Source organism: Typopeltis vanoorti, chromosome 7, assembly GCF_054136105.1.
Source record: "Typopeltis vanoorti isolate ZY-2024b chromosome 7, IOZ_Tvanoo_1.0, whole genome shotgun sequence".
Taxonomy (NCBI): domain Eukaryota; kingdom Metazoa; phylum Arthropoda; class Arachnida; order Uropygi; family Thelyphonidae; genus Typopeltis; species Typopeltis vanoorti.
Window position 1 is genome coordinate 126,186,597 of NC_143555.1, and position 24,528 is coordinate 126,211,124.

General features: G+C 34.4%; 1 protein-coding gene across 1 annotated transcript in view; it reads right to left on the reverse strand.

Moving 5' to 3' along the window:
- The window catches only part of LOC150105040 (spermatogenesis-associated serine-rich protein 2), a 248,778-nt gene that overhangs the window by 102,883 nt on the left and 121,367 nt on the right, over nucleotides 1-24,528 (reverse strand). The window contains exons 6-7 of the mRNA XM_090396113.1: nucleotides 9,499-9,757; nucleotides 3,680-3,789 (exon numbers count right to left, since the gene is read on the reverse strand). Of these exons, the coding sequence (XP_090252239.1) occupies nucleotides 3,680-3,789; nucleotides 9,499-9,757 (369 nt within the window). The remainder of the gene's footprint in view (nucleotides 1-3,679; nucleotides 3,790-9,498; nucleotides 9,758-24,528) is intronic.

Genomic DNA, 24,528 nt, shown 5'->3' on the forward strand with positions numbered 1-24,528 from the left:
AAATAAGTCAAAAGTTATTTTGCTGTGGAACCAGGGTGAACAGTGAAAAGTCGGCTACTGGAACAAATCACAACACCACCAGCAGAGTTCAGGATAGATACCATCAACATAAGCAGCATCAATGAAAAAATCTTTCTGAGCTCAATCAGCTTGAGCTCTGAGACTTTTGTTGAACTTCTTTTACAGTGCTTTGCTTTGTTGCATTTTCAAGAAAGCAAAACACTGTGTAAAAGAAGCTCAACAAAAGTCATGGTAAGACTGGTAAAAACAAAAATATAGATCAAGAATGTGGCAGCAAAATATTCTGGAGACTACTGAAAAAGCTTAAAAGTGGAGAAAAGTGTACTGTAAAAGGAATCAAAGATGATCAAAGGAATCAGAGTAGTTGGTGAGGACTAGGATGCAGAAGTAGATTGATAATAGATTGATAATAGCAGAATTCTTTATGATGGTTAACATGGATTTACATGGAGGTCATGTTTCAGTAATCTGCTTACGTATTACAACAGGGTGACAAGCTAGTAGCGAATAAAAGTTGAGAAGCTCTCAGATGTGAACTGTAGACTAAAATACACAAAGATTATTGAAGAAAAAATGAAAGAGTTTGAGAACAGGAAACAAATCTTGGAGATTCAGTGGCAAACTCTGAAGAAAACAATGATTGATTCTGCCAGAGAGGCATGTGGTGAGGTTGTCTGCAAGGATAAAAAAATCAGAACTCCCTGGTGGACACAGGAAGTTAAAGAGGCAGTTGAAGGAAAAGAAAAAAGCATATCAAGTTGCTTGATAAAGTTCCACATTTGGTCTTAAGAGCAAGGTTTCTACTAGACCAGGTAAAAAATGTAAAAAAATACAGACATTAAAATAAAGAAATAAAAATTAATTTAAAAAAATCCATAGCACACACCCACAGTACAAATGTACTACAAGTTTACAACTTTTTGCAGGTGGGAGTCATATAAAAAAAGGTCTCTATCCAATTAAGAAGCTGACTTGCTGGCACCAACTGTGCAAATCCCTGCTCTTAGGTTAACTAATGCAGCCTAGTTGTTCATTGCTTGTGCCCCTATTCCTCTTTCTAATTAAATGACTAATTAGAAATTTATTCATGTTTATAATTTCATTCTCTTTGTACATGTTTCTCATTATGGTTTTTAACGGTACTTTATATTGTCATACAATATAAGTTGATATAAACATACATATAAACAACAGGTTTATATGTGTGATATTAATACATTAATAAATAATATTAAAACTATTTTTGATATTTACATAATATGAGAATCTCCCAAATATTTGAGAGAAAGAGAGAGAATTGTTCTGATTCAGGTTAGTCTGATGTAAAAGGACTTTGCAACTTTCTTTGAAAAGGCATTTGTATTTAAAATTGCTTCTATGGTTAGAAGACAAGTTTCATTCCGCTGGATATTGTGTTTGGTATCAATACTATGCTGTGTCAGGCAAGACTTTTGGGGTCTCACAAATCAATTCTTTTTTTTTTCCATAGAATGGCCTGTCTGCCCAAAGAATGTTAGATTATATTCACAAGGAATTTGGTAAACTCCAGCTAATGGATAGACAAAGAGAACAAACAATGGACACCAAGAACTGGTTATCAGAAACTAGGAACACCACTGATAAGATGGGACAATAAGATAACAAGAGGTGAAATATCTGTGCTTACATTAAAGTTAGGTTATCATGTAATTTGTTGTTTATAGTTATGCCATGGGTACCTTTAAAGATTAGACAAAAGACACTGGCTTAGTATTGGCCTAAAGTGATTTGAAAAGGTTTCATGTTTAGCAAGTAAGGCTATATCAATTGCTTGTGTACTTCTAACCAGTTTGTCCATTGTGTAGAATGAAAAACCCGAGTTTCTAAGATAAAATCCTGCTGTCTCTGTTGTCATATTTCCAGAGCAGTGTTTACAGGATTATCAAAGCTTTAGTCCACCTTACTAATACACACTAAGGCTTACCTTAAAAAGCTGATGTTCATACCTTGGTTAGTAGTTTTCTAAATAATTATCATCAACAAGAGCTTTCTTCAGCCCACTGCCAGATGAATGCCTCTCCATGCTTCTTCCATTTTAACCAGTCTTGTACATCTCTCCACCATAAATGTACATATCTTGTTATCTTGTCGTCCTGTCATACCACTGGTCTGCATAGTTTCTGATAACCAGCTCTCAGCGTCCACTCTGCTGTTCTCTTTGTTCATCTGTTGTCAGATGTTCTCATCATGTTCTGCACAGTACCATTTGTTGCCTTTTATTACTAAGGCAATGTTCAAGTATTATTCTATTTATATAACCAGGTTATTCCTAAAATGGCTCTTTACATGTTTCTTTGTGTTGTTTTCAGTTTCTCTGAAAACCAAGTATTGGGAGTACACAGTGGTTGTAGATCTTTCTTTTTAGGCAGTTTGGTAAATTGCTTTTATATATCTCTTTATAAATGATTAAAACCTTTCCATCCTGCTGTTATTCTAACTGAAATTTCATTATCAAGTTTATGATTGTTTGTAATGATTTGTACTAGATATTTGCATGAATTCACTATTTCAATCTGTCTTTGATTTATTTCAATTTGTTTTCATTCTTAAGTATTTCACTATACATTACTTTTGATTTATTTATATTTATTTGTAGGCCTATATCCAGACTTACTTCATTTAATTTAATCATGTGTTCTAGTTCTTTTGGTGATGCTGCTATTAGAATGATATCATTAGCAAATGATAGATTGCTTAAGTATTCTCGATCAGTATTCAGTCCTCTTTTCTCCCAGTTTTAAAAATTTTTCATAGTATATTCAAGGACTGTAGCAAATAATTTTGGTGAGAAAGTCTCCTTGTCTGGACTTCTCTTTTTATTTCTATTTCTCTTTCTTTTCCATTTAAATTTATCACTGATGAACTTCTCTCATATATATAATTAATATGTTAATATAAATATCTATTCCTAAGTTTTAAAGCTTCAAGCATTTTACACAGGTCTATTGAGTCAAATGCTTTTTCATAATCTATGAAAACCAAAGAAATTGGTATAAATTAAAGATGCCAAGAAATTATATTCTTGGTTTAATCCTTTATCCAAGTGTAAACAAACAAAGTTTACGCCTGAAGTATCTTCAAGACTGGGCAACTCGTATATAGAGGCTAATGACTTCACATCACTTGCCTTAGTATGAATTGGAGAAATTATATTCTTTTCTTTTTCCATTACTTAATTTAATGCTTGTACACGATCTAAAGTTGAGAAGGATAGTCTGAAAGCTGCCTGTCCTGTTTTTTTGGTTGATGAAAATTTAATATACTGTTTATTCTCCCTCTATAATTAGCTTTCTAAATATCTCGTAGTAAAGGTATCACTTTTCCCAACAATAGACATTTTCCTATAAAATTCCCCTTTCTGTGTGAATCAAACCTGCTATCAGTGAAAACCATACATCATCATAAAATTTTTTTCCACACAGAGAAGTGCTGAAAGGAGCACAGCTAACAAGGCTATTTCAATGGTAGTATCATGAATCTTATTTCTGCACTTTTTTTTCTAAAAAGTTATCTGCATATAAAGAATTCCACTACATTGCCACTAATATAATATTCCTGTGTATTGACAAAATGAAAGTAAAATTTTTCAGCATAATTCTAGCAACAAAAAAGGCATTACCTCGTTTTGCTTGCACAGCTGTTGCAGATATTTGTGAGGAACTAAATGTTTCCCGATCTTCAGAGGCAGAAGGATTTCGTGACCGATTGGCATGATGACTACTTCCAAGCCTAGAAATCACAATTATATGACATAAAAAAAAATAATAAAGTAATGGAACATCATACTAAACTTCAGTTTAAAAAAAAGAAGCAATTATCTGCTTATTAATTCTGAAAAGTACTAAAAGACACTTTTTTTTTTTCTCCCATAATATCAAGAGACCCCTGTCCACACATGGCATGTGTTTGCTATGGGGGGCCTCAGCTTTTCATGTGTGGAAAAAATAAAAATAATAATAAAAAAAGACACCTTGTTTATATACAGAAACTAAATGAATAAAAACATCATGTTTTAATTGAATTTGTTCATTCTCAATACTAATAAATTTATTAAGATGCATTTGCTGTCCTGGTTTGCCAAGTGGTTAAAATATATCTGCTCTCCAACCTACAGGCCACAGGTTTGAATCACACTGTGGGCATCGATGTATGTGATTGTCTTTAGCTGGTATTTCATCAACCAGTGCGACATCATTGCAATGCTTACTGGAGTTTGAAGTGATTGCAAAGGTTCCATGTTCAGTCTTTAGAGCAGGATTTCTTGGAAATGTTAAAAATGAATTTAAAAAATACAAAATATGTAAATTAATTTAAAAAATCCTCAGCTCACCCACAGTACTGATGTCCTGCAGGCTTAGTCTTTCATAGGTGGAAGTCTCAAAAAAAAATATTCTAAATTGTAAATTTCTAATGTAGGCAAATTTTTAGCCTACAGAAACATCATTAATGTGATGTCAGACAAAAATAACACAAATATTGGCTTATAGCATATACATAGCATGACATTTACATTAATTGTGTAAACACGTAAGCCCCCCCCTCCCCACACACAATCTACCAAAAATTGTGTGGACACTTTAGCAATTTACAATTGATACCAGCAGGCGAACCCTAATATCGGGTATGTCCACCTTTGACTTTGATCACCCCCTGCTTATTACTACAGTGAGGGATGGGGGGGGGGGAAGCCTCCCTCATAGGGAGGCTTCCTCCCAAATGTGCAGCAGACATCAGGTGGAATTTGTCTCCATTCCTCCATCAAAGCAGCACTGAGTTCAGCGACAGATTGAGGACATGCTGCTCTGGACTTCAATCGCCACTCCAATTTGTCCCATAAGTGTTCGATGGGTCAGGATCCATTGAAGTCAGAACTCTGCACAGGCCAAGGCAATTGTTTAACATTCATCCCTTCATGCCATTCCATAACAGCTGCAGCTTTGTGACATGGGGCATTGTTGTCTTGATAATAACATGGGTCCATTCCATAAAAGCTCTATAGTGTAGGCAACACCTGATTATCCAGAATATCAAGGTACTGAACCACGAATGACCAGTGGTCCCACTCCAAACCAGCTGAATGCACCCTACACCATTACTCCTCTACCACCAAACTTTACTGTGGTTACAACACACTGTGGTAATAAGCATTCACCAGACTGCCTCCACACCCTGCCATCAGAATGGAAACAGGTGAACCTTAATTCATCGCTCCAGAGTACCGTTTTCCCACTGTTCAATTGTCTAGTTCACACATCCTTTGCACCAGGCCAGATGAGCGCTTTTGTTTATTGTGGTTATGTTCAGCTTATGTGCCGCTGCTCTTCGGTGGAAATCAAGTAAATGGAGTTCTTTTCATATAGTATTAGTGCTCACCATGGTGTTACTGATGTTCTGGAACTCATCATGGATGGGTTGTGCTGAGTGTAGCTGGTTTTTTGCATGCCATCCATTTTAACACCCTCCTGCCCCTGCCAGTCATTTTTGGCAGCTGTCCTGGGTGTTTTCCTACACTAGTGATGCCAGAATATCTCCATTTGTTGATCACATTGCCAACTGTTGATTCTGGATGCTCCAGTTGAGCGATAATGGCACGTATGGACATGCCACCAATGTGACAGCCCATGATGACACTTCTCTCGAAGTCACTGAGTTCACGTTCTGTTGCCATACCACCTGTATTCAACTACTATGATGAAATACTGCTTTCTACTATCAGTGTTTATGTTATAAAAAAATCTGGAATGTTTCATAGCTTCAAATAATAGGGGAGTCTAGACAATTATTGGTAGATAGTGTATATATACACACAATTGAACTTTGTTGTAACAAGCACAGAAATAATGAAATCATGGCTATAATGATTTTAATTTAAGCATATTCCCATACAATTGCTCACTTTTATAACAAGTATACTACACGGATATACCGTACAAATTTTGGTAACTAATGCAAACATTCTTAATTGCTCGAGAAGTTCTTTCAATGTCTTGGAATAGACAAAAAAAAATGAAAGGAGTTAGTTTGCTTTTATGACCACCAGCATTGGTTTATAGGCTGATTTATAACTTAATCTTATCCTTAAGGCCATCCCATCACTACCCAGCACACAAGTGTCTAGCCTCCGGTCCTCCTCACTCACTTTGCCATGATTGTAAAATCAGCTGAAAACAAACCCTTCTCTCAGAAACATGTCTATGAAAAGAAAGCGAATCTCAGTTCACAAAAAAGTCAAAAATATTTGTTAGTTAGAAGATGGTGCAAAAATTTCTTTATGTCCACTTCAACAGCATCGTTGACATTGTGGAAAAATAAAGATGTTTATGTATTGGCACCTGGGAAACAAAATAACTGAGGGGAGCGAATGCTAAAACAATTTGGACACAATGACTTGTAGATTACAATGGTTGGCTGGATTGATTTAAAAAATTTACTGTTGAAAATGGCACTGGAAAAATATATCAACAGGATAATCCAGATGTTGAAGAGATTCAGCGATTTTGTTACTTGAGTCTGATGATGAGATGATGAGTCCAAATATCACTTTCGAATCCGAAAGTGATATTTGATAGTAAATTGTATCTGAGAGATACTGCGAACTCCAATGTCAGTATAGTATTGGTTTAGTTGTTTTTTTCTTTGTTCAATAATTTCTAGATTGTAACTGAAAATAAATAAACCATCATGTATTATATTTGCAGTGTTTTTTTTTAAGTTTTATTGCATTTTAGCACATACTAGTAATGAATGTATCTCTCAGATACACGCGAACTAAGCTGCAATTTTTTCGACTGCGACCTCTGCAGGGTTAATATTAAGTTGATTGTAGTTTATACAATAATATCTAGGTATGTAACTATATTTTTTCTCTCTAATACTTTTGTTAATTTAATCTATTTTTCATTGAGTTAATGAAAAAAAAAAAAAGTAGATCAAAATTTTGTCAGTCCCATGATGCTCATTACACCAAGTTTGATTGTATATGCATACGTTTTATGTAGATCAGAACACAAATGGATACAAAGAATTTGATAATGCAATGAGCTGTATATGAATATTCAGAATAGCTCAAACAAACAAGTACATCAATTTTGCAGTTGCTTTGGTTTTGATAGTCTTCTTCATTCATGAAAGTGTTGTTCTTTACAAATATGTATCACAAAGATATATGGCAATCATTCTCTGACATGAGGACAAATCTACTTTTTTTTTTTTAATGTTGAGCCCATACACAAGAGGTTGGTTGATCAACCTATAGTACAATTAGAACCGTATATAGGTAGCGGGTTGGGAGAGGAGAAACTTGCTTACATTTGATTTAAAAGCCTGTATATTGTATTCCTTGGGAAACACATCAGGAGAAAGACTTCCATAATATGGCAGTAGCACGGATGAAGGAGGAAGAAAAGAAATTTGTTCTGTAGGTTTCAAGCTGTACCATGAAGGGATGTTGGGCAGCAGTGCAAGTTCCAACGGGCTTGGTACTATGTGGGAAATTATTGATGCTATTTCAGATGAACATCTGCTATGGAAATATTTATAGAATACACAAATTGCAGAAACGAAATGTCTGTACAAAAGTGGGAGGAGTGACTGGTAAGAGATGGGTAATTAATCAATTTAATTGCTCTCCTCTGTATTTAGTCAAGTATTTTGAGGGAGCTCTTAGGAGCTCCACTCCAAATGTGAGAGCAGCATTCAATAGCTCGGCAGATTTGTGATTTGTATAAGGTTAACAGATGTTCAGGGGTGAACTAATGAGCAAAAGGGAAATCAGTTTTTTAGAAACTGAGGATGCAATGGTTGTGATGTGTTTATGCCAGGAGAGGCTTGATGTCAAGATAATTCCAAGAAGAAAGATCTCATCTTGTCTGGAAATTTGAGTGCTACCAAAAATAATACTGGAAGAAAACTGTTCTTTTCTGTAAGAAATAAGACAGAACTGGGTTTCACTAGCATTGAAATTGATGAGGTTATCTGAGCCCCATTGAAGGATGGCTTGGAGATCAGAACCGAGGGCAATGGTGGTTGATGGTCTGTAGGTTGAGGCGAGTTGTGTACAGTAAGGTTTATCAAATGAAAGGGAGGAGCACAATGTGCTGTCATCTGCAAAACTGTGTATTAGGTTGGAGGTCAACTGAAGTAGGGTATTGATATACAGAATGAAGAGGATTGGTGAGAGAACAGAACCTTGTGGAACCCCTAGAATTAGATGAATGGTGAGAGGATAAGGAACCATCTACCATCCCACAGTGTGCGTCCAGATAGAAAGCTGGCAATCCAACTGCCAAAGTCCTGAGACAGACCAAATGATGGTAGTTTGCTTTGTAAGCCTTTGTGCCAGACCCAGTCAAAAGCTTTGGATATCAAGTACAACCACTTGAGATTCACCAAACTTCTCCATGGCATTTGTCCAGAGATGGGTGAGGAACAACCAGGTGAGGAATCACTACTTTCTACTGCACTGAAAATCTATAATAGGATGCTTTTAAACTGGATTGAACCATATGTGACACCTCTTCTACTCAAAAATTTAGCAGGTTTCTTGAAAAACAGAAGCGCTGTTGAACACATCCACTGACTTAGAAGGCTACTAGAAGAAGCAAGAGATAAAAACCTTTTCTTGATCTTGAACTTCACGAATTTCTCAAAAGCCTTTGATTCAATTAAAGGCTAATATCTGGAAACCAATCTCATCACCACAGACCCCAAATACATCTGTACAAAACCACCAGTCAAGCCATATTTACATATGGTGCCCAGACATAGGACACTGCTATTCAATGAGCAGTGTCCCAAAGCTGTTAATATCATCAACAGCTTTGGGACAATATGCTTTCAAACAATACTAAGATATACTTGGCAAGGTCACATTACTAATACAGTCATTCTTAAAGCCAATTAGCAAAGATCTTTAACAGAAACAATTCAAAAAAAGTCGAATGAGATGATTTGGACACCAACTTAGACATCCACCTATGTTCAGTGTTCTTGCTCTCTACAGGACAACTAATGAACACAGAGGAAGACCAAGAAAACAATTTTGGCAACATAGTAAGAAAACTTATTTTTTAAAATGAGGCTAATGAACCATCTGACATTTATCATTTAGCACAAAACAGAGCAACTTATATCACTTTCATCTAACAGACCATCTTCATGAGTGAGTTTTTGTTTATATGAATATTTCTGTATATATTTCATTATTCATACATGAATAAATGATGATATTCAATTATATTGAACCTATTTTTAAGTAATTTTGAGATATGTAAGGCACAACAACGAACAGGAGCTGATGGGAACTATCTATTCCCATCAACTTCACAGGTATGAAAATGAAAATTATATATTCACACTAGTTTGCGATGTAATAACTTCCATGTTACTTTTAAAAACTTCATAAAAAAATAAATAAAATAAATCAAAGATAAATCTTACCTCTGTCTTGGTGGATGTTTTGTTGCTAAATTATTACTTATGTCCTTTTGCAATGGCTGGACAAACTGCACATCTTTCTTTTCAGTGGTCTCAACTGGTGCCAATTCTAATGTCTTTTCTTGTTTTACATCTTCAACTGCCTTAATATGTTCTTCACAATCTTCATAACTGCTATGCACATTGGATGCATCTTCAGTGGACTTTTCTTCTGTTGTAACTGTTTGCTCCTGTTCTTCATCTTCATCTTCTGCTGGTGCAGCTGAAATGACTTTTTATGATTATCTGTATGTTAAAATTATAAAATTTTGTTTCTGATAAATTAGATAGTTATAATACCAAATCATTCTTTATATACACTAAATGGACAAAGGTGGAGTAGAAAGAGCAATGGATAAAATGAAAGAAGATGCCACAGGAATATCTGTACACGGAATGAGAATTAACAATCCGAGATTTGCAGATGACATTATTATTGAAGAAGACGAAATAGAACTACAAAAAACACTGTAACTGTTAAATGAGGAAGGAAAGAGATTTGGACTTGTTATGAACTTTGAAAAAACAAAGACAATGGTATTTGGTGAGAAGAACATAAAACAAAAGATACAAGTGGATGGAATTGATATAGAAAATGTAGAACAATTCACATATTTGGGAAGTAAACTGACATATGACTTGGACTGTAAAAAAGAAATAAAGATCAGGATTGCAAAGGGAAGAACAAATCCGAAGGCCATGGGTAACATCTGGAAAAGTAAAGTGATCAGCCTGCAAACAAAACTAAGAGTATTGGAAACATGCATCTTCAGCAGTGTACTGTACTGATCTGAAACGTGGGTAATAAATAAGGAATCAAGAAAAAGAATTTTGTCATTTGAAAGAACTTGTTACAGGAAGATTCTAAGAATAGGATGGGTACAGAAAATCACCAATGAAGAGCTCTATCAGAAGATACAACCAAAACAGAATCTAATGCAGAAGATTATAAAATGGAAGCTGCAATTATTTGGACACATCTGTAGAATGAGTGAGGACCAGAAGATAAAGACATTTATGTTTGGTATTTTGGATGGTTTAAACAGAAGAGGTAGACCATACAGAGAATGGATAGACGATATAAAAGACTGGTGTGGAATGGGTGTACAAAAACTGCGACACTGTGCACTGGACAAAGAAAGGTGGAAGATAGTGAAACAGGCATCAGACATCAACGGGCAGTGAGCCCATGATTCGTGATGAGGATGAATTAATTATTAATTAATTGATTACACATCAATTAAACCATTATTAAATTAATTTGTGCTGATTTTCATTGACGTATCCCATTCTGATCACCAAAAATTTATAATATTATAAGTATACTTACGAGTGAATGCAGACTTTTTCTCCTGTGTGCTGATTTTGTAAGGTAGGTAAATATAAATAAAATAAATGAGTAAATCTAAGCGTTAAGAAAAAACAATCATTTATTGTCAAATGTTAATTAGTAAAAATAAAACACATAAAAATAGTAAAACGTATATTGCAAATTAAGTTCTTAATGACTGATGTTTTTGGGCCTTTGAATTACAAATTCGTTTGATATCAGGCACAATATTAGAAAGTTGAATTCTCATATTTGGTGTAGCGTCAAATCTGTTCCTGGATTTTGATTTGGTTGCAGCATAATATGAAAATCCTGCCTCGCATAAATATGTTGTTGTAAAAAGAAGTAAAACAAGAATAGCTAGTTTTGACATGCTTGTCCAGAAATCATTTATTGGCAGTTCCTTGTATTTTTGTTTTAAATCGGAGTCACTAATTAAGTCAACTAGATTTTCATAGTCACTTGCGCTGAAGCCTGCTGGCTTAGCTGTCACTGTAAATGGATTCAGAACCCAGGAATTATCCTCATTGGATTTTGGAAAATATTACAAAAAGGTTGATTGCAAGTCATGCAAGTGTTCTAAAATTACGTTAGATACTTCATTTACTTTAGAATTTATTTCAGTCAAAAATTCATGCAAGGTGGGAAAACAATCAAAATTATTCTGTTCAACTGTAGAAATCCAGAATTGCAACTTCCTATCAAAAGATAGAATTTTATCTATTGTATTAAAAATTGTAATATTCTTTCCTTGTAACGATAAGTTAATTTCATTGCACTTTGTAAAAATATCTGCCAGATACGCAAGACTCATTAACCATGAAGAATTTCTTAATAATTCAATAAAATTTTGTCCTAAATTATGTGACATCAAGAAGACAATTAACTCGCTACGAAGCTCAAAAAGCCTCAATAATGCTTTTGCTCTGGATAGCCATCTCACTTCAGTATGTAATAAAAGTGCATTATGTGCACTACCCATTTCATTGCACAAAATTTTAAATAATCCACTTCAATTCTTTAAAAAAATTTTAAAGAATTGAAGTGGTCGAGATTTTACATAGTTGATAATTTTTACGGCTTCATCCAAAATAGTTTTTAAATATGTAGGAATTATTTTTGTTACTAATACTTGTCTATGCAAAACACAATGACTTTTGGTGGCTCTTGTAGCTACTTGCAGGATACGTGTTAAAACTCCCTTCATTTTTCCTAACCACTGCTTGAGCAGCATCTGTACAAATATCAATACACTTCTCCCAACTGATTTCCTGTTTTGTAATATAATTATTAATACAGTTGAATATATCTTCCCCGGTAGTTTTTCTTGTAGATATTCGCACACGAGTAAATCTTCTTCAATCCTTTTATCAAATATGTAATGAACAAACACTAGTAATACAGCGAGTCCTGCGATATCTGTAGATTCATCCATTTGCAATGAATATTCACTGCAGAGTCTAAGTCGATGAATTAGCTCTTTTTCTGTGTCAGCAGAAAGATCTTTGATGCAGCTTGAAACAGTATCATTTGATAATTGTACTGCATCTATTTTTTTTAGCAACCTGCTCATTTAACATGCATGATACAATGTCTTTCACACAAGGCTTAATGAGCATCTCACCAATTGTACGAGCTTCACCATGAAGTGCAATGCGGTAACTCACGCAAAAAGACGCCTCTGTTACATTTTCAATTGTAGCAATTGTAGCCATTTAAAGTTTAGATTTTTCTAGCGAGTCACGTCGTCTCTCAAAAAAATGTATATGTTTTCCTTTGTAATCAGTGTGTTTCATTTCGAAGTGCCTACGAAATTTAGCTGGAGCCAAAGAACTGTTTACTAGTATTTTATTACACAAAACATCAGGAGCATGTGTATTGCCAATACACGTAAATCCATAATTTAAATAACTTTCATGGTACTTCCGTTTTGATCTGTTCTTAGATGACTCTTGTTCTTTAATATTAGCATTTGAAGAAACCACAGTTTGCAATTCCATATCTTCTCCAATCATACGAATAGATGTGTCAGCAGAAGTATTTGCTCCTCCTTGTGTTAAAGTTCCTGTCTTTAAACAAGAATCCATGGGTATTTTTTCAATAATATTCAAATTCCAATATTTGTCAGAGCTATAATAAAAACAAATAGAATTGTGTTGTAAAGGTAACTTTAGTATGAAAAACAATAAGATTATAAATAAGAAATGTCGAATAATATAAAAGTAAATGAATAATGCAAAATAGTAAAAAAGACTGCAACACACAAAAGTAAATATGGATTGTAACAATATTTGTAAGAAAAGCACTAAACCGTATCAAATAATGTAAAAGCAATTGTAATAAGAATGATTTGATAAAATGTTCAGTAACAAAAATTAAACAGTTCGAAATAAATCAGATATTAATTATAAAATTAGTTAAAAGAGTAAGAAGAATTATTTTTTTAAAAAAAGTCGCCTCGCCTACTCCCTATATATGGGAAATAAAAAGGCGTTAGCTGATTTTTTTTTTTTTCGAGGGCCCGGTCCCAAGAAATTTACTCGTAAATACCTTTCCAAATTTTTTTAAACTTCATACATTAACATAAGTATTATTAATTAATTATGACAATCATAAAGAGTATTAGTATACTTATGCATATGGTGTGGCATGCTGACAAATATAAATTACATTTAAATTAGTTATCAATCACTGGACTAATGAAATGTTGTAGCATGTCGTAGTTTCTTCAGGCAAACACCATTAAATTAATTTGTGCTGATTTTCATTGACATATCCCATTCTGATCACCAAATACATTTATAATATTATTGTAAGTACTTATGAGTGAATGCAGACTTTTTCTCCTGTGTGCTGGTAGTTTTCCCCTCCTTTTGCACATCCTGGAGATCTTTGTAGGCTTGAGGTGGATGACTCACTGTATGTTCCGTCACAAACACCTTCAATAAGAGATTTCTTAATACCAAAATTAAACAAAGTGCCTCGTCTCTTATTCATATTCATTTTAATCTGTATTCCTATTACTTTTTAAAAAATTACGGCACTCCGGTTTCAGAACAAGCACTTACATACTGCAATACGAACTTGCGAAAAAAGGATTCAGTAGTAATAGATTTGAGAACCGGATACAGACTACCTTGATCTTCAATATGAGTGGAAAAAGTTTCTTTATACTTCCTTGCTGAATGGTCACTGATATTTGAAACGCAGATGTTATTTCGTTCAGTTTTGAGAACATGAAGCCCATTGTTGTAATCGGCTTGCAGGCAATTTTTATGATCGGTCATAAACGGCGGTATTCTCTTTCCCGATTGTTGAAAGATTTCAATGTGTGAAAATTAACAATAATTCATGAGTACTTCCATGTTTAAAAATATGCTGCTTGGTCACTGACATTTGCAACACAGATGTCATTTCCTTCAGTTTTGAGAACAGAAGATATGACACCAATTGTTGTAATGGGCTTGCAGGCAATTTTTATAAACTGTCATAAACAGTGGTATTCCCTTTCCCAAATGTTGAAAGGTTTTGATGTGTGAAAATTAACGATATACAGATGTCATTAGGTGTTCTGGGTCTGAGCCTTTTGACATATTCACTAATATTATTCTACTCAGAATATTTTTACTATAAAATATTTATTCATAAAAAATGCTTAGAAAACTAAAACGCCAAATTTCAGAACTTCTCGCAGAACACCTATTCACCTTCCGCGGAACACAGTTTGAGAAACACTGGTCTACACCATACCAAGATTGCGTTCTAAAGTGGTTCTGTCTCAAAAATTGAAGTGCATCATCGAAAGAACTGAAACGGGACTGGGAAGAACAAACAGGAGATGTGGAGCTTTGTAACTGCCAGGAGAAGACTCATTTGACAGGAACTGATAGCCCAGCCACCTAAAAAGAAGCCCTTGTTAACCAAAAAAAAATGAGATTTGCTTGGTTATATTGCCAGCCTGGTTGGTTGGCTGAGTGGTTAGCTTATCCACTCTCCAGCCAAAAGGCTGTGAGTTTGAATCCCACTGTGAGCATGGATTTTTGTGATTACTGTGAAAATACTAGTGGTGGTGAGCAGTAGATGACGTTGGTGTAGATGATACGGTTCGCTGTAGTTGGATTGAGTGGTGGAGATGGAAAGTTGTAGAATAGGTGATCTCCCTTGATGAGTCTTTGGACTCATTGGAGATGTCGCATAATAATAATAATAGCCTGTATAGCTCAGTCGAAGTTGGGTTTGAACACCATGATGCTCTGCCGCACGAAGGAAGACTGGTTTTAAATCTAGTCAGCAACTAGAGTAATTTTTCTAAGCCTTTTTTCAACCAGTTCCAACCACACAGCCAAGCGGATTTTCTCTTGCAGAAATTCAGATTTTTCCTCCCGTAAAGTCAAAATATCGACTGTAGAACCCACACTATTTCAGACATTAGATATATTGTGTTAGGGATCATGAGATATTGGCACTTGTTGAGCTGTATCTTCACTGTGGGCTGCTTAATTAGCGATAGCCTTGATCCAGCCTCACCTATGCCCTATAGGGGAATAAAAAGGCATTAGCTGAATTTTTTTATAATAATAAAAAATAATAAAAATAATAAATCCTGAAACACACCCCAACTCAACATCACCAGAGTACAAGATTGATGCTATCAACATAAGCCTGAATGACAAAGAAATGGAGCTAGCTGAGGAATTGGATAAGTACAAGATAGACATAATAGGGATAACGGAAACAAAAAAGAAAAACTGGCAACATATTTCTAAGCAATAAATACAAAATGTTATATTCAGGCAATGACAATCATGGAAAAGAAGGAGTAGCCATAGTATTCAACACTAAATACAAGGCTAATCTTGAATGGAAGGCAATACCAAGCAGAGTGATGTGGGCATATATCAGAATGGGAAACTGCACAATGTGACTTATTTGTGCCAATGGTCCCACAGAAGGTTCTACTAAGGTAGAAGTGGAAGAATTTTTTGAGGCTTCAGAGAAAGCAAGTGACAAAATTAAAAAAGGAAATTGGTTCCTTGTTGGGGATCTAAATAGTAGAGTAGGAAATGATTGTCAGACAAACAAAAATATCTTGGGAAAATTTGGAGAAAAGAACAAAGCTAATAATAATGGAAATACCTGTTGGATTTCTGCTCAGGACATGGACTGATTATTACTAACACAATGTTCCAACATAAAAATGTGCACAAATTCATATGGAGAGAAGAGGCAAGGAATAAGAAAAGCCTCATTGACTATGTTACTGTTGATAGTGATGTTTTCTCCCTGGTGCAGGGCACCAGAGTGTACAGAGGATTTGAAACTAAGTGATCACCATCATTAAGACTACTTGAGCGAATAAAATTGAATTTCATATTGAAAATAAGAACATGTAAGAAAGTTCTAAAGCAAATAAAAGTTGAGCAGCTTTCAGATGTGAATTGTAGACTAAAACACGCAAACATTATTCATTAATGTTAAATCTGGTGTGAGAAAAGGATGTAAATTATTCCCTTTGTTCTTCATTATCTATATGGATCACAATATGAAGGAAAGTGGTTTTAAACCTGATATCAAAATTGGAGATGTTAATCTCAGCTCTGTGCTTTACGCAGGTGATGTTATACTTCTAAATAAATCTGCTACAAGTCTGCAAGATTCCCTGACTAAAGTGAATAACTGTCGTAATACATATGGTATGAAGGCCAGCATTAAAAAGACAAAGACAATGAATATAAGCAGAAACATTTAAAATATCAACTGCATTGTGAATGGAGAACCTATAGAACAAGTAAAACATTTCAGTTACTTAGGCATGATTTTTAGTGAAAATGGTAAATTAAATATGGAAATAGACAACAGAATCAACAAAGCTGGTATGGCAGGAAGTCAACTGAATAAATTTATATGGAATAAGAGAGAAATTAGTCAAAACACTAAATTAGTTGTATACAAGACAGTGTTCAAACCAATTTTAACTTATGAATTTTAGAGCTGGGTCAGAAGTAAAACACTTGACCAAAGACTAGAGACTGCAGATATGAGAGTCCTGAGAAAGATTAGGGGGCACGAACAGAAGGCATCAATGGCAATATCATATTAAAAACGAGGATATTAGGAAAGAACTTGACATTGTCAGCATCCAGTAATGCGTTACCAGAGCTAATCTCAGGTGGTATGGTCACTTAAACAGAATGGAAGAGGAAAGATTAGCAAAACAAGTGTTCTCTGTCAGGTTGGTAAGAAAAAGACCCAGAAGAAGACCAAGATATAGGTGGATTGATACGGTACAAATTGCCTTAGAAGATAGAAATATAAGATCTGATAATGTTGGAGTCTTGACAGGTAACAGACTGATTTGGAGGAAAATTGTAGATAGGAAGTTAGTAATGATGTAATTTATCATGTAGTACTATTATATAAAATTTTTTTAAATTTTCGTTGCTTGTTAATAAGTGGCTTAATGAACACTCGATTCATTCACTACCATGGCCAGAAACAGCCCAGATCTCAACTCCACTGAGAATTTGTGGTAACAAATGGAGACTGAAATACACAAGAAGATGAAAACACTTTTGGAGCTCGAAAAGGAATTATAAGGATATGGAATCATGAATTGACAATTGCATCCATCAGGAAATTGATGTAACTGTAACAAAGGTAAGAGGAAGACCCACAAAGTACTAAACAGCAAAAAGGTGATTTTAGCTTTGAATGTTAGTAATATTTAGTTCATTTACATAGTAAACTATGTAGATGAACTAAATTTTGATACTGGTATTTGTTTTTCAAGTGAAAATATTACTGTCCACTCCATTTTGAAATATATGTAAATTTGTCAAGTTTGTTATCATGATCTAATTATTTCACATCTTGTACTTAAAAAGAGCACAAATATTAATCAAAAATAAAAATGTTATATTACTTTCTTCATTATTTGTGACAATTATTGTGTTATTAAAGTGTTTCAAATAACATTCAAATTCAATTAGCAAAAAAAAACATGGTTACAACAGGTGATGGGGTTTCTGTGAACATGTGTGTATAAATTAATAAAAATAAAAAAAATCCTTAGCCCACCCACAGTACAACTGTATTATAAAATTACATAAAACCTTTCATAGGTAGCAGCCACTTAAAAAGTGTGTCCATGTTCCTCAGCACATTAAAAAATTCCTTACCTGATAAGAAGGAAAAATAGGAGTTGGCATAATCTGGTGTTTTTTTTCTGGTGGTATATGCATAGAAGAGACTGTATAATCTCTTGGGATCAAGCAGAAAAAGCAACTATACATAGGATATGACTTTATGAAGGAAAATAAAATTTTTACTGTGACAGTCATTACCATAGCAGGGTAAAACAATTCTAATTCACACTGTGACAGTACACTAGAATAAATCAGCAATAATTGCATATCAATGCCATGCGAAGAAATTCATAAATTTATACAGGTGGCTATTTCAATATCATAAAAATAATTTCCTCTTTGTTACAAATCTGTTTAGTATGTTTTTCATTTACACATTAAAACAATAAAATTCTGTTTCTTTGTCCCTTTCAGAAAGTTTTGTTAGTGCAGTAAGTACATAATTTAAACACCATGTGACAAAAAAGTTTAATAGATGAAAAGAAACTACCTCAAAGTAATGACTTGCATTTTTTCTCAAAAAATATGATTTATTTGATAATGGCTTAAACCTCCATCTTTTGTGAGCATTCTGTCATTTTTCCACAGTTTCCATTCTCTACACACTTTAACCACTGCTGAGTGAGAGGGTATACTGACCCCATAAGTCTTTACTAAAGCATCAGAGCTCTTCACGAACAGTGTCTCAGCTCCTCGTCATATGCAGAATCACATCTCAGATCTAGCATCCTCTGAGCTATGGGTAGACTGATCTTCCTCATCCCAGCTATATGCTGCAATTGCATTCCTTGTATGCAAACTGATGAAAAGAAGGAAGACCTCGGTGTCAAACTGTGCTCACATCAACAGCATACTGTCTCCATACATATTTCTCAGATAGGTATATGTTTCCATTGGACTCACACCATCCATAGTAAGGAATTCAATCACCATTCTCTGCTTCATATCCGTATCATTAACAGCTGCCATTTTGAACTACCTGTGTTGAACTCGTGACTTCGTAGCACCACCCACTGTGGTGTAACTAGACACTGCTATTCACTCAGTAACTTTACATGTTCATTGGATTGATAGCAGTTATAGTAGTCTGGGCATGACTTTCTGCCATGCTTAAATTGAAAGTGGGTGGGGGAATGGGGGGCATTATTTTTGTGCTGCCCCTTGTACTATATTCAGTAAGTTAAAATATCTTGTAGTTATAAATGGAATTATGTTATAACTGAAAATTGCTTCTGCCTTTAATTCTTGGTTAGAAATTCATCACACCTTAGTATCTTTTATGCTAGTCACAAATGAATGAGTGCTTCCATGTGAATACTTGATATTTAAGGAGTAAAAGCAAAGTACAGTGATCTTTCAATTATCCAAATTTCAAATAACAAAATCCTCAGTTAAACAACACTTTGATGAGATGGCATGACACTTTATTAATCACACCCTATTATGAATGAGTAATTCAATGGTGTCAGATAAAGGAACGTTAGTAAACAAGCATGCAACATCTAAACTAATATTATCTGCAGTGTCCAGATGAAGATCAAATTTTATTTTTAAAATCCAATTTTATATATATATATGAGCTACCAAGTAATTTTATAAACTTGGTTATTTTACTCCTAATCCCAAGTAAGCAAACAGTTAAGTTTGCTCCTGAACGTAGTTCAAATCTAAAGGTGGCACAACACCAGGGCAACTCACTGTAAAGGTGGGTAAAGCTCTGATCACTATTCTTAGTATTTTCCATAATGTAAAGCACATCTCACTAAGAGATGTATACTGCAATACATTACGGGTGGGGTCACTACCCAGACCAGTTTCAACCTTTTTTGAGGGCTCTTCAGTGAGTAGCTAGACCCTAAATACCATCATCATCAAATCCCTGCCATGTACCCTTAAAGGGTGTACACGATATGAGAGTACTTCATGAAAAATTTACATCATTACTACCTTCCTATCTACAATTTTCCTCCAAATCAGTCTGTTACTTGTCAAGACTCCAACATTATCAGATCTTATATTTCTATCGTCTAAGGCACTTTGTACCGTATCAATCCACCTATATCTTGGTCTTCCTCTGGGTCGTTTTGCTGCCAACCTGGTAGAGAACACTTGTTTTGCTAATCTTTCTTCGCCCATTCTTGTTAAGTGACCATACCACCTGAGATTAGCTCTGTTAACGCATTCCTGGATGTTGACAATGTCAAGTTCTTTCCTAATGTCCTTGTGCTACAAGGTGTTTTTATTTTGAATAAAAATCTCTGGAGGAGATACACACACACACACACAGGTAACCCTCATATAACACGGTACTTATACAACGCGGTTTCGATATAACGCGGTCTACAAACTGTGGTATCCCTTGTTCAACGCAGTATTGATATAACACAGTTTACAATTTCTAGTAACCCTTATATTTTATTTTTTCATATTTTTCACCGCAGGACTTAAAAATCAAATTTTATCTTCATTAAATTTGTGTCTGCCCGTATCGCACAAGTAGTTATAAGTATCAAATTTAGTTTTATTGTATCACTGAATAATGTACTGTACAGAGGCTTTTGCAGTCTGTGTCATTCTCAACAAATAGTGCAATTAGAGACAGCTGGAATAAAAACGGCACTAACTAATGAATCACATGTCCCCTCTCATACTATGCTGTATAGGCTCGAGCAAAACCATATGTTGCACTGAAACATAGTATCTAACTAAAAACTATTGTCCAATTTTTCAATTATGAAATAAGTGTTTTTTTATTGCATTTGAAATTCTCGATGTCATTATGACAGATCACAAAGGCTAACTTAAAATAAAAGACTACCAAGAATTGAAACATGCCATATAATGAATGTGTGAGTTCGCCTGCCACCTCAAACACAAACAGAAGCCATAAAATTCCACCAAGGGTTGAAACCTTTGTGTGAGTTGAGCCAGTCAGTAATGAGAAGTTCCATCGGAATGATAAATGACACCCTGTTGTGAATGTGTTAAAACTAATAGTGAATGTTATGACAGTTTCAGATGTTGTGGAATTCGATTGAAGAGAATTAGCATTTCAACTCAATGCTTGTCGGTTGCTTTTGTCTTTGGGTCATGCGATCTTTTGTTAATAACGCACCGGTCATATGCACGTCTTTATAGCTGCTGTCTTGCGTAAAACAAAATTCAGCTTGTATGTATTGTAACAATTAAAAAAAAACTTCAATAATTTATAAAAGGACCTGTAAATCGTTGACATGCCACCTCTGGCACAAGTGCCATAGGTTCGCCATCTAGGATTTACTGTATAAAGTATTTACTGTTGAAAATTGTCTTCATTTTCTGCCAGGAAAGCGCATTTAAAAGCATAAGTGTGTTATTCTCAAGCAGAGCAGTTTATTTTCTGGTGAGTTACATACACATGTAATGCTTTTTGTTTTAATGTAAAAGTTTATTTTTATTGTAATGGCCACTAAAACTGCAATGAAAGGGAATAAACCAACATTGAAGAGGAAATTCATTTCTCTCGAAGAAAAAATTAAAATCTTGGATCGGTTGAAAATTGGAGAAAAACCAGGAGTTGTTTCAAGGACTCAGAATTTAAATGAATCAGCAATTTGAACAATCAAACAAAATGAACATAATCTTCGAGAAAGTGTTATTGCTAGGTCAACAGTAAGTGCAAAGTGCCTTAGTCGTGTTCGTGATATTCTAATAGAAAAAATAGAGAAATCTCTAATGATTTGGATAGAAGATTGCACTCAAAAGAAAATTCCTTTGGATGGACACTTTATTAAGCAAAAAGCTCTGAAAGTTTATAAACATTTAAAAGAACTTCATCAAGATTCTTCAAAAGAAATCTCTCAGCATGGATTTTCTGCCAGTAAGGGTAGGTTCGAAAACTTTAAAAAGCGATTTTCTTTGTATAATCTTAAAATCCAGGGAGAATCAGCATCAGCAGATGTTGAAGCTGCCCAGAAATACCCAGCAGAACTTTTAAAAATCATTAAAAAAGGTGGTTACAGTGCAGACTAGGTGTTTAATGCGGATGAATCTGGGTTATATTGGAAAAAAAAAGCCAAAACGCACCTATATTTCAAAAAACGAAAGATCAGCTCCTGGATTCAAAGTTTCCAAAGATAGAATTACTCTACTGTTTTGTAGAAATGCATCAGGTGATTACATGACAAAACCAATGTTTATTAACCGATCTGCAAATCCTATTGCAGGGCTCGACAAGTCCATCTTACCTGTTTATTGGCGGGCCAACAAAAAAACATGGGTTACAACTAGCATGTTTGAAAATTGGTTTTTCAAGTGTTTTGTGCCTGATGTAGAAAGTTACACAAAGAAAAATATGGACTTCAAAATTCTACTAATTTTAGATAACGCACCAGGCCACCCAACAAATTTAAGCCATCCGAATATTAAAATAACTTTTTTGCCGCCTAATACTACTTCACTTATTCAACCACTTGACCAAGGAATAATATCAACATTTAAGTCATATTCTATTCGGCGAACATTTCAATTAATTTTGGAAAAAATGGAATCTAATCCAAACATGACACTGCCTAGCATGGAAAGTTTTCAATATTGAATTGTGTAAAAAATTATTTCTCTGTCCATAGGAATTACAACCATCTACGCTGAATGCTTGTTAGAAAAAAATATGGCCTGAAGCCATAATGGAACAAAATTTCGAACCTCCAGTGGATGCTGAGCTACATCGTATAATAAACGTCGCACACATTTTTGGTGGAGAGGGCTTTTGCGATATGGTTGAAAACGAAATTAGTGAATTAATTGATGGAGAAACAGATTTAAATGAGGAGGAACTGGTACAATTAATAGATGGCAAACCAAATGGCAGGAAAGTTCTGCCGAAGATTCTGATTGTGATGAATCCATTAAAGAAATTAGCAGAAGAACTGGACTTGGCAAGAAAGTTAGGAAGTTATTTTACAGATAATGATCACTCAATGGAGCGCTCGGGAAAATTCATGAGCCAATTGGATATTTGTTTAGCGCCATATTATGAACTTAATAAAAAATTGCAACATAGTGGAAAGCAAAGTCTTATTACTGACTTCTTGATGACTAAACCAGCCCGAAGTATGCAATCGAGAATTATACAAATGATGTGCAAGAGATTTCAAGTGGTGACGATCTCCGGCGACTTAAAGAACATCTACAAAATGTTACTTCTGAAGATAGTGATGATGATTAAAATGTGCGCTTTATTTTATTATGTCTAAAACATTTATGCATTATGTGCAATGAAGTTTATGTACAATTTGTAATTTTTATAATTTTATACCACATATTTGTCATAGTTTATGTTTTCTTAACTTGCATGAATTACCTGAATTAAATAAAAATATTGTTTTTGTTGGATATGTCATTATTGTTTATATAATTAAAAAAAAAACGATTACGGAATCTAACCCTACTTTTTCTATGTGATTTATGTCTCGTATAACACGATTTATATAATGCGGCATTTCTATGGAACCTAACATCTGCGTTATACGAGGGTTACCTGCATTATTATATATATATATAAGTAAATTAGATAAGAGTTTAGAAATATTATAAGTGGGACATCCCTATACAGTCTATGCCTGGTTTTAATGGAATACCTGGTTTATGAACTTTGGGAAGATCATACAATCTAGGTGGATGACCAAAGAAAGTTTTAAACTTTTTCTTTTAATCTTCATCTCAAACAGAAACATTATCAATAAGATAACCAAGTATGTTTAGTTGACTACAGGTAGGATCAGATGCAAGGGGCCTGTAAGTTGAATAGTCTCGAAGCAATAGACATTTTTCTCTCATTCTTTTCTATCTTGAATAAGAAGAACGGCCTCTTCCTTATCAGCCTTAATAATAAATAAACTGTTGTGATTCTTCAATGACTTCAGTACTTTAAATTCAGAGATAGATATATATAAGTTAGGAAATTATTGATCTTTTTAGTTATCTTATATCTTACATTAGCTACTCAGATGCCACTCTAGAATCGTCTGTTACTGTTTAATTGCCATTCTGTAATCTTGAACCGATGATGTCTATGATACTTAGGCAAAAATTCTACATTAATAAAATTTTTTACACGAGTTTTCCTCCATTTTTTTTATAATTCTTTACATCCACCAATAGTTGCATCAGCATCTCTCCACCCCAACAATATGGCATTATAAAAAACCCTGGCCAACAAGACAAAAACAAATCTGATTTGCTCTGATTGTCGATAATGAATGCACTTCGGAACTCAATCACATACACAATACCTTTTTTCAGCCAATGGCTACAATCCTCACTGAATCAAAAAAAAATAACACCTCAAACATAGGCTACAATAAATCAATCATGATCCCATATATCCACAGCACCTCTGAAAATGTGGCTCAGAACCTAAAAAAATACAATCTTGTGACTAATCTGCAAGCCATAGAAGAAAGTTGCATCCCTTATCTTCTCAGGCAGAACACCCAACATCAGGATCTCAGAGTGCTACATCAGATATCACAACTATGG